We start from the raw sequence: 12,110 nt of genomic DNA, 5'->3' as shown, positions 1-12,110 counted from the left end.
TGGGACTGAGCCCCACATTGGGGTCCACATAGAGCGTGGAGCCTCTTTCTTTCTCTTCTCTCTTTATCTCTTTCTGTCTTTCTCTCTCTTTCTCTCTCTCTCTTGGTACCTGAGTGGCTTAGTCAGTTAAGCAACCAACTCTTGATTTCAGCTCAGGTCAGGATCTCATGATTTATGAGTTTGTGTCCCAAGTCACGCTCTGCACTGCTTGGAATTCTCTCTCCCTCTAGGTCTGCCCCTCCAGCTCACTCTCTGTCTCTCTCTCAAATAAATAAATTAAAAAAAGAAAAAGAAAAGATTCTCTCTCTCTTTCTTTCCCTCTGCCCCTCTCCCCTGGTTGCATGTTCTCGGTCTGTCTAAAATAAAATAAAACATATGAAGAACTTTTCATGAAACAGCTGTAAAACATCAGGGTGGGGCCCATGGAGCCCTGCTTTAGTAACCATGCAAAAGAACATAATATAAAGGGGTAAGGTCCTACACACACACACACACACACACACACACACACACACAGTAATCCTCATATCACCCCTCATGTGAGATGGCAGAAAAAGGAATGTTATGTGACAAACTCCAGGTCAATAAGTGATCAAGTCTAAATCCCATATAAGACACCTTCCATGGGGGTTAGGCGAATACAGGTTAGAACTGGTGAAGAGGTAGAGGAGAGCTAAGGTGCACCATCAGTGCCTAAATCTGAGTTCTTAACAAGTCCCTTAACAAGGGACTCCCATGTTACTCACAAGTCACTATGGTCTAGGCAAGCAGATGGCCTCATCAAGATGTTTCCCAGCTCCTGTATTTACTGACCCCAGAAATACCATGAGTGACCCACTTATATCCGAGCACAGTTAATTTAGCTGCCATTACTACTACTACTACTACTACTACTACTACTACAACAACAACTAAGCCACCCAAAAGTCACAAATACTCCCATCTAACAAAAGATAAAAGATAATCTTCAATATCAAACTAACAGTTTATTGTTTTAAATATGATTGGAAGAGAAAGTATATTTTTAAATTTTTTTCAGAATATAAAACTAATTCACAAGATTTTAAAACAGAAAGAGGGAAGGGCACAAACAGTCCTGTTGGGGGGAGACAAAAAGAAAAGGTTCTAAAGCAAGTAAAAGTGACTATAAACCTATTTCTCAGAAATAACCACATTTGTATTTTTTACACAATCACTTCCAATCTTTTTAAAAAAAACATAGTTTATTTTTTTAGTGTTCTATTTTTTTCACAACACTGTGACAAAAATATTTGGGCATATTCTTAAAATCTTCTTAACCATCCTTAGTATCTTCTGGGGATTCTTCATGAATCCTAAGATTTCTCACATTAAATTTCCTTCTAGGAAGAATTCTATTCTAGTCTTTCACCACATTCCTCTGGGGATAAAGATAACAAAAGTTTAAATTTAGTTTTTTAAAATACCCTTCAATTTTGATGCAATTTATATTTTTCTAGAAAATCTATTTTCTAAAAGCCATCTTGCTCTGTTTTGCTTTCCATGTATTACTCTGGATTACGGAAAGTGGATGAGGAATAAACTGCTTTCGAAATAACAAAAAATAAAACAGGTGAGATCATTTTTACAACAGGAAAGATAAAACCAGATGGAAGAAAAATAGCTTGTTTACTTTTTTAGATAACATTTAACCTTTTTTTCTGATTATAATATGATTATGCTATTTTTTACTATAGTAAAATACTTTAAAATCAACCAAAATTATCTATAGCATTATAGTGCACAGACAATTAATGCTATGATTTGGTCTTAATATTTGGGTATATGTATATAAGTTTGGGTATTATGTTTATAAATGCATAAATATACAGGGCATAAAAATAATACATAACTGGGAATTTTGTAATTTGTAGTTTCATCTAGCCGGCATTTTCCCTTTTTTATGCTAAAAGCTGCAATCATGAGGGAATGAGAGAAATGGCCAAGAAATGAGCAGATTACAGCAATACTGAGGTACAGAAGGTAGCAGGGAATGAGTGCCATGTGTTTCAAATGTGCAGGTATTTCTGAAGGGAGGAGAATTAGCTAAAAGCAAAAAATGAACAGCAAAGACACCTTGATTAGGTGCCACCCAGGAGCCTCTTGAGAACCATTATAAATGACAGTTTGTTTTATATTTTGCTTATAATACTTCATGACTGAGTACTGGCTCATTTACATTGAATATTTAATCGCTCGAAATTATTTTGGTGTATGTAAGGTAACTAGATCCCTTTTACCATACAGGGTTGTTAGAAAATTACTTCCATCCACAAGCACGCTGTGCAGGGACAGTTTCACTGAAGCTCTCAGGAGACAATGTGTCTATTCCACCCCTCACCCCAGATACTAAGGCTCAGTCAGCTTCATGGGCATGTAGTATGCACAACCACAAAGAATCTTGTGCTCAGAAGGTCACACAATTGGTTTAGGGCTCTGCTGTCACAGACTTGAAATTCTTTATTTTTAAATAAGAGCCCTGTCTTCCCATTTTACACTGGTCCCACAAATTACGGATTCAGTTCTGCTTCAAGGTTCTCATCCAGGCCAGCCCTGAAGCTGACAGATGACATCCAGACAGAAAAAGTAAATTTCCACAAGTTATACAGCCAGTTGGTACAGGAAAAAAATCAGGTGTATAATTTATCTTCTACATTAACTGTATAGTGTTCTTTTCACAACACTGTGTTTTACTGTCTATAAAAGTATTCTGAAAAATCACAGCAATATTAGACTATTTCTACTACCCATAGAGACAATTTCAATTAGAAATTGAAAGCCGCTTGGGTGGCTCAGTCAGTTAAACGTCTGACTCTTTATCTTGGCTCAGGTCATGATCTCATGGTTCATGAGATGGAGTCCCACATCAGGCTGTGTGCTGACAGCAGAAGCCTGCTTGGGCTTATCTCCTCTCTCCTCTCTCTCTCTCTCTCTCTGCCCCTCCCCTACTCATGCTCACTCACACTCTCTCTCTCAAAATAAATAAATAAAAACTAAAATAAAATCAGAACTAATCGAGGCACCTGGGTGGTACAGTCAATTAAGCGTTGGACTCCTGGTTTCAGCTCACATCATGATCTCACAGTTTATGAGTCTGAGCCCTGAATTGGGCTCTGTGCTGACAGCCTGCTTGGGATTCTCTCTCTCCCTCTGTCTCTGCCCCACCCCTGCTTGCTTGCTCACTCTCTCTCTCTCTCTCAAAATAAACTTAAAAAATTTGTTTTATACTAAAATAAAATCTATAGAACTAATAGAAATGTATAGAACTAATCTATCAGTGTACATTTTGATACATTTTCAAATTCTGTTACATTATTATCACTGATAGTGGCGGGCGGGGAGTTGTACTCTTAGTTTTTAAGCCAGCTCAATGTCCAAATAATCTACAAATAAAAATTGACACGTGATTTACAAAAGAAAAAGAAAGAAGCTTCATTATCTGCATTTCCAAACGTAGGGAACTATGCCAAACAACAACAACAACAACTTGGAAACATACAAAAACCATTCCTCCTCAGTCTCTAAGATTATATCAAATTGAAAGTCAGACAACACCACCACAGAGATTCCCACTTTTCGTGTGTCTTTCAGTGTGAGCTCATATGTGTGTGTTCCAAACCTCACTCAACTCTGTTTCTATCAAGGCCTAAAATTATACTAAACATAACCTGAATAGCATTTCAATGAGGACACTTCCAAAGTCAACTCAAGTATTGAGAGAAAAAACATCCACCACCTTATGATCAAAATCATATATTATAATCATTTAACAAATTCATAAAGCTCTCCTAAATCTCTTTATCCAAGACCTCGTTGAAAGCATACATTTTCTAGGAAAATAATACCGACCGACTGCAACTGTGCACTCGATATATTAGTGAATATGCATAAACACAGGGAAGAAATTTCTCTGGAACCAGGAACCAAAAATCAAGTAAGATACACAGATAGAAGAAATTGAGATCATTATAACTAAAATGCTTTAAATCGAATGTGGAGTGGTCTTCAGTCTGTTCCCTACATGGGACACTGAAAGCTACATGACAAAACTTATCCTTACAAACATCCCACAAAGTACAATACGGTGACAGTTAACACTGCTATAGGACACATTTAAAAGTTACTAAGAGAGGGATCCTAAGTTCCTATCACATGAAACAAACTTTTTCTGTGCCTATATGAAGTGATAGACACTAGCTCAACTCTTTGTGGTAATCATTTTTCAGTATGAATGTCAAACCAATATGCTGTACAACTGAAACTTAAATAGTACTGTATGCCAATTAAATCTCAATAAAACTGGAAAAAGGAAAATAAAAAATAAAGTATGTGATTACTGATTTAAAAAACATACCTAGTGACTTTTCTGAAAGTAAGGCAAAAAAAAATAAATTCACTAAAAAAATAAAAAAAAAAAACCAAAACAGAACCGCCAGGTGGCAGAATTCCCCAAGCCTCACCTCGATGAAGAACAGTTTGCTATGCTGAGAACTGACCAGAAGGTGGCAACATAGTCTCAGTTTCTCAGCACCAACAGTTCAGTCTGGTCTAAGGCTTCTCATACACCAAATCAAAAATACACATCTCAAACAACCTTTGTACCAGAAAGCTTTCATTTCCTTACATTCTGAATGTTGATCTGTAGTTCCATTTTGTAGTGATTGAAGTCTTTGGCAAGTTCATGGCCCTGATGATAGAAAGTAAACATTCCCTGAAAAAATGACAGCATCTAAGACAAAGGGGGGGAAAAAATGACATTAGCACAAAAAAAAACTCAGGGGGTAGAAGAAAAAATAAAATAGCCACATATCACCTCCCCCATCCCACTGCGATTCTACTAAAATAATTAAAAGAAGTCACCAGAATTCAATTAAATCTAACAGCATATGATTTGTCTTTTTTTAAATGAAGGATTTGTGATTTTTCCTTAAATATCAGAGCCATTAGATAGTTTTTATAGTGCACTGTACTGGAAAAATAGTACAGCACCCAATTGTTCTTTTCAGACAAGAGAATCTCCACATCCATTTATAACTGAAAGCTTATCACCATAGATCAACACAATCTGTAACAAAAGTGAAATCACAGAATCAAAGAACTAAAATTTAGGCTCTCCCCAATGGCGTTCAGTCAGCACAACCTCTCTGTTTTGTCTACAAGGACGGTCAGTTGCTGGGGCAGAGACAGGGCGATAATTAAGCTCTGAGTTCTTACCAACCCTCAACCTGCCCTTCTTGATTAGAGGGCATCTCCTTTTACCCAAACATGTGAGTAAATTTAAAGTGAGGAAATTTAAGGAAATCCTGAAATTCATTTTCTTCATAATGTCACATAGCATAATGGTTAGGAATCTGGGACTCTAATGTCAAGTGGCCAGCAGGGGTCAATCCCCAACTTCAGCTATGTTATGAGACCTTAGGCTAATTACTGAAATTTTCTGTATTTGCTTAGTGAGATAATAAAAATATCTCCTTATGGAGTTCATGTGTGGAATGAGCACGATGAAGTATTAAAACAATGACTTGAACAATGAGCACTGTAAATAAGGTAGGTCATTATTATTTCACATTAAAGGAAGCTTTAAGGAGATGAATTTTTCCCTAATGGATGAAATTAGGTTAATCTATTATTCCAACTGGACCGTTGCTTCCATGAATGCCATTTTTAAGTTAATCATTACTTGGTTATTTTTTGTTTCTCAAAATCACACACAGTGGATAACTGTATAGCATGTAAACTTGATCTCAGTAAAGGTGTTGAAAAAAACACCTATATTAAAATCCATCTTGAGAATCATGAATTCTAATGTTTGTTTTTGCTAAAACCCACACACCTTTGTACACATTCATATACATTTTATACATATCTATAGAAGCACAAACATATATATGTACATATACACAATATACATAACATCTATATAAGCACAAACACAAATCATATGTTCCTGAAATAAGTATGAAGAATTTCCAGGGTAGCTCACAAACTAGTTTCAAATACTCCACATGCTGGTTCTTAACTTAGGTTGCCATGAGCATGGAGTGTGTTAGATATAATCTGTTACCAATAACTGTTCAAAGTGCCAAAATTTGGATTGGTGTACTTGATTCAGAACAAACTCAAGAAGAATGAAGATTATCCATTGACACCAACACTCACTCTCCCACCCTGACACTTCTTTCACAGGGGTTTTCTTCAAAGGGTGGACCTACAATAGAGTGGCAGAATTTGCACCTGATTGTAGAGTCACTGAGAAATAATATTCACTACGTGTTGCTGTGCAAAGAAGGTCGAGAACCACCTAACTGAAGGTGGTTCCTTGATCTCGTGGCAATCTGTGTCCACCCTTTACAATTTATGATGTCTTGCTTCCTATGTATGTACAACAGCCCCCAGCAACTGTAAAGTCATTCTAGGAAGAAAAATGTTTCTAGGGTATCTATTAAATGTAATAGCAGAGCAACTTTCTGTGATACTTACAGGCTCCACAAACTCGAACTTCTTTCTTTCTTGGATCTCCTGAAGCTTACATACATACTCAAGAGACAGTTCATAGAAGTGCTGCCGGTTTTGCTCCACTTGCATATCTGCCTATGTTAAAGTAACAGAGGCTGGTTACATCAGAGATGGTGAGGAGTGAAACACTTGATCAGAGGCTGGCAATACTATGAACCCTGCTCAAAATATGGCCTGCAGCCTGGTTTTCTACACAAAGTTGTACTGGAACATAGTCGTTGTTACTGGTTTGTAGATCTTCTATGGCCACTTTCCTGCTAGAACCGCCAAACTGGATACTATAGCTGCCACAGGGACCTTACAGTTTGCAAAAGTATACAGCGTGTCCTATCTTACCCTGCAGAAAAAGTCTGCCAACCCTTGCTCTTTATGATGAGATTGGCCCCAGAGGACTGAACATCAAACCCCAACGGACTGAACACTGAAGTATGGCTCTTCGTGAAAAACTCACCCCAACCACAACTGGCACCCAACGTTGAACCATACACATATGATAAAAGTCACATGAACACTATTTCCACTGACAAGAGCTCTAAGAATGCAGTCGGCCTGGGAGATTCTAGTCACTTCAGTACTCATGGGTGAAGGCAGCAAGTGAGGAAGTGGCAGCTAAGGCACCATCTCAAGAACCTGGTTCTTAAATAATTCCACTTCCGGGTATAACCTAACAAAAGCATTAATTTGAGAAGACATCAGCATGCCCATGTTTATGGCAGCATTATTTACAATAGCCAAGACCTGAAAGCAGCCAGTGTCCATTGATAGATGAATGGATAAAGAAGATGTGGTACATATACAATGGAATATTGCTCGGCCATAAAACAGGATGAGATCTTGTCACTTAGAACAACATGGATAGACTTAGATGCTATTATGCTAAGTGAAATAAGTCAGACATAGAAAGACAACTAGCATATGATTTCATGTATATGTGGAATCCAAAAAACAAAGCAAAACAAAATAAACAAAATAGCAGAAACAGACCCATAAACACAGAGAACAAAATTATGACTGCCAGAGGGGAGGAAGATGAACAAAATATGTGAAGGGGAAAGAAGGTACAGGCTTCCAGTTATGGAATGAGTAAGTCATGAGGAAGACAGGTACAGCATAGGGGATACAGTCAATAGCACTATAACAGTCTTATGGTGACAGATGGTAGTAGCTACACCTGTGGTAGACACAGCATAACATAGAGTTGTCAAATCACTATACTGTACCTAAAACTAACGTAAAATTGTATGTCAACTGTACTTCAATCAAAGAAAAAAGAAGAGCCTGGTTCTCAAAAGGTAGGCCAGAGCTTAAAGCCCATCTGTAGGCAGTCATGCTGTCAAGCCTTCAAAAGGTCTCCAACTCTGGGAGTAAACAGGCATCAGATGGTCAGAAGACTGTTAAGTTCCAGCTTATCTGTTCTAACTAGAAGGGCAATGGGTGAGGAACAGGGTTCCACAGAGGCAGAGCAGGGGAAGAATGGACAGCCTAAAAACCATTCTTACAAGGCATCACATAATATATTTCTTAGCTTGCCAACTTTACTTTTAAAGGCACTTATCTAGACATTTCTCCAACGAATATATATATGGCAATAAGCTCCTGGGAAGATGCTCAACATCACTAATCATTTACAGATATACAAATGCAAGAGAACACTTCACACCTATCAAAAAAATGGAAAACAACAACAACAAAACTATTTAAAAAAAAAAAAAAAAGACCAGGGGCACCTGGGTGGCTCAGCCAATTAAGCATCCAATTTCGGTTCAGGTCATCATTTCATGGTTCATGAGTTCAAGCCCCCTGTCAGGCTCGGTGCTGACAGCTCAGAGCCTGGAGCCTTCTTTGGATTCTGTGTCTCCCTCTCTCTCTGCCCTTCCCTCCTCAAAAACAAATAGTAAAACATTAAAAATTTTAAAACAAAACAAGTGTTGACGAGGATGTGGAGAAACTGGAATCCTGTGTACTGCTGGTGGGAATGTAGCATGACGAAACTGCTCTGGAAACAGCATGGCAGTTCTCTAAACAATTATCACGTGACACAGTGATTCCATTTCTGGGTATATACTAATAAAAACTAAAAACAGGGACTCAAAAAGATTTATCTAACCATGTTCATAGCAGCATTGTTTTCAATAACTAAAAGGCAGCAGCAACCAAAGCATCCACTGACAGATAAATGGATAAACAAATGTGATCTATATACACATACAATAGAATACTATTTATTCAGCCTCAGAAAGGAAGGAAATCCCGACACATGCTACAAGATGGATGAACCTTGAGAATATTATGCTGAGTGGAATAAGCAAGTCACAAAAGTACAAATACTGTAGGATTCCACTTTCATAAGCTACCTAGATCCAACACAGGAAGTTAGGTGGCTATCAGAAGTTAGGGGTGGGGAGCTGGGGAAGTATTATTCAATGGATACAGGGTTTCAGTATTAAGAGACAACAAGAGCTCTGGATCTGCAATGTAGTGGTGGTTGCACAACGATGTGAATGTTCTTAATGCCACTGAACTCTGCACTTGAGAATCAAGAAATGCATAAATGTTATGGTATGTAAATATGACCACAACAATCTTTTTAATCTTGTAGGGAAAAAGTATTCACCTAATGTGGCATAAAAATTTTTAGCACAGAATGATTTTTCACGTAAAATAATGTTATAGAGGAGTGTTATGTTACTAAGGTACTAAGCTAAAATGAGAATTCCTACTTAATACTCATCAAAATCATCTTTTTTTATGCCTCGAATAACCAGAGTTTCAAAGTTCAGCCACCAGCATTTAGCAGACACAAAGCTCTGGGCACGGGGATGAAATTTTGTGGCGTATTTAATAAAATGAAGATGTGAAGAGTTACAGGTAGGTTCCTCGTGTTTTGGTTACTGGGAAATGTCCTTCAAGAAAATGACACAAGGATCATCAGACTTACCCAAGTAGGCTGTTTATTTTAGCAGATTTTCTTGCCTGGCTGTCTGTACTATTCCAATTACCCTGGCATTCATTGCTGGTCAACTTCTATACACACCCCTACTATTCTGGGTATTCACAACTGCTATCCCACATGCTGTGTGATTAGATCACCAGAATCCCTGGGATTGCAGATAACCTGTCATTTACAACAATGCCAAGGACGCCCAAATGATAAGGAGCAGCACAGTCCTTTAGAGCCTGACTCAAGTCTGAAAGGCAATCACTAAACGTGGAATAAAGCACAAAGCTTCTAAAACCCTTGTAATTTCCTGAGGGATAGGAGTATCTTTTGCCATACATAAAGAGTCTCTCTGGAGTTTATGTTACTGAGGTGACTGAGGGTGGGGCCTCTAGATAGCACTAGAAAGACTGAATGATCAGAGGGCTGGAACTTCTGTCCCGCCTACTGACCTCTGGCAAAGAACTTACAGAGGAAGTTCTGTAGAGAACCCTTGAATTTCGAGGTCCATGAGCACCTGCATGTGCCTGGAGAGTGACACACCCAGTTTAATGGGGACAGAAGTTTCTGTGCTTGGGGCCCTTCCAGACCCCACCTTATGAACCCCTTCATCCAGCTATTCATCTCGATCTTTTATATTATTCTTTTTGATAAATCAGTAAGTATAAGTAAATGTTTTATCTCTGTTGTGATCTACTCAGCAAATGAATCAAACCCAAGGAGGGGGATGTAGGTCTAATTTATAGCAAGTAGGTCAGAAGCACAGGTAGTAACCTTGATTTGCAACTGGTATCTGAAGAAGGGGCAGTTTTGTAGGAATGAGCCCTTAACCCTTCGAGCTGATGCTGTCTCCAGGTATATAGTGTCAGAAGTGAGTTTGCTGATGGGTGGTGTGGGAAAATACACATTCAGACTGTACTATACCAAGCAAAAGTGGCATTTTTAACAAATTCCAATTTGATCATCACCTAATTTCTGGTCATTCCTGCCATAAATATTTATAACAAGAACAGACCATTCTCATGCAAAGTTATTCACAAGATCTACCTCTCCAGTCATATATACTGAAATATAATCAATTGACCACTCTAAAAACAAAAACACACTTCAAAAATTAACAGAAATAGATTTTTCTCAAACATCTGATACTTGTTTTAGTGCAAATATTAATTAGAATTTAGGGATGTGGGTGGAAGGTGAAGGTACTGTGCCCAATAAACATAGAACTACAGCTAATAGTCCTAACAAAAATTACCAAAATAGCCATGCCTTTGCTCAGTTCCACCCTCAGCAACCTTTATAAACCTCTTAAGCACCTCAACTCAGTTCACTAAAGATTAGCAATATGATATATACATAAGCCTATCCCAAAATCAACGAAAATCTAAATCTAACCTTTTCCCTTTAAAGAGCATCTCCCGTTTTAAGGCCTTCATGTTTGCAATAGAAAACTGTTTTTTATGTTTATTATTGACACAGAGAGAAACAGAGCATGAGTGGGGGAGGGGCAGAGAGAGAGGAACACACAGAATCCGAAGCAAGCTCCAGGCTCTGAGCTGTCAGCACAGAGCCGGACGCTGGGCTCGAACCCACAAACCATGAGATCATGGCCTCAGCTGAAGTCAGACACTTCAAATAATTATTAAAAATATTTTTAATGTTTATTTTTGAGAGAGAGAGAGAGACATAGAGTACAAGCAGGGGAGGGACAGAGATAGAAAGAGATACAGAATCTGAAGCAAGCTTCAGGCTCTGAGCCATCAGTACAGAGCCTGATGTGGGGCTCAAACTCACAAACCGCAAGATTATGACCTAAGCTGAAGTCGGACGCTTAACCGACTGAGCCACCCAGATGCCCCAATAGAAAACTGTTTCAAGTTGGAATTTGTATGTTTGTAAAAAGTAAATAGCAAGATAGGGCAAAATATACTGTTTAAGTGAAACTAAAATGATCCATCTCGAGGGTCTCTTCAAATTGCTGATCTGGAGTTTAATTATTTTTGGGAATGATGGAATTGATGAAGCCCTAGCTCACTGTGCAAGCATCTTCACACTTCTTCATTCAGTAAATATTTATTGCCTACTCCCTGACTAGTACTATTCTAGGTGTAAAAGACACTACTGAATAAAACCATGTCGTTGTCTTCAAGGAGCTCACAAGCTAGTGCAAGAAGCCATGTAACAACCAAATATAGAGTATGTTAAATGTTTGTAAGAATATGAAAAAATTAAAGCAGCCTAAGGGGGGCACTTTAAATAAGACAGTCGGGGACTTCTCCAGTAAGGTGAACTCTGAGTGGAGAGTATGTGAGAGCACATGGAGGAGTGAGGCATGTGGGTCTGGTCTGGAAACGTTACCAGACTGTAAGGACAACAAAAGCAAAGGCCCTGAGCACAGAGTATACTTGACCCAGCCCAGCCAGAGGAAAGCAGCCCATCAGGTGCGAGGACAGGAGAGTGGGCCCTGGGCCTCCAGAGATAGCTACTAGTGCGGGGTCTGGAGAAGACAAGCAAAATCAAGGCTCACCCTGCTTGCTGTATAGAAAATAAACTGTAGGAATATATTGGCTGAAGCAGGGAGACCAATTAAGAGGGCTTTGCAGTAATCCACGTGAGAGATGCTAGCAGCATGGGCCAT

At 38.6% G+C, this 12,110-nt stretch overlaps 1 protein-coding gene across 2 annotated transcripts in view; it reads right to left on the bottom strand.

Annotated features, from left to right (window-relative positions):
- ARHGAP10 (Rho GTPase activating protein 10) overlaps window positions 1–12,110 on the bottom strand; it is a 313,043-nt gene that overhangs the window by 186,260 nt on the left and 114,673 nt on the right. The window contains exons 6-7 of one of the 2 annotated variants that reach the window (XM_077770703.1): window positions 6,499–6,609; window positions 4,643–4,747 (exon numbers count right to left, since the gene is read on the bottom strand). In XM_077770703.1, coding sequence (XP_077626829.1) covers window positions 4,643–4,747; window positions 6,499–6,609 — 216 coding nt within the window. The remainder of the gene's footprint in view (window positions 1–4,642; window positions 4,748–6,498; window positions 6,610–12,110) is intronic. The other variant, XM_077770713.1, reaches the window with a different exon arrangement.

This window comes from Crocuta crocuta, unplaced genomic scaffold (assembly GCF_008692635.1).
Source record: "Crocuta crocuta isolate KB4526 unplaced genomic scaffold, BGI_CrCroc_1.0 scaffold345, whole genome shotgun sequence".
NCBI classification, from domain to species: domain Eukaryota; kingdom Metazoa; phylum Chordata; class Mammalia; order Carnivora; family Hyaenidae; genus Crocuta; species Crocuta crocuta.
The sequence above is the reverse complement of the archived record's forward strand: the minus strand, read 5'-3'. Positions and strand labels throughout refer to the sequence as shown.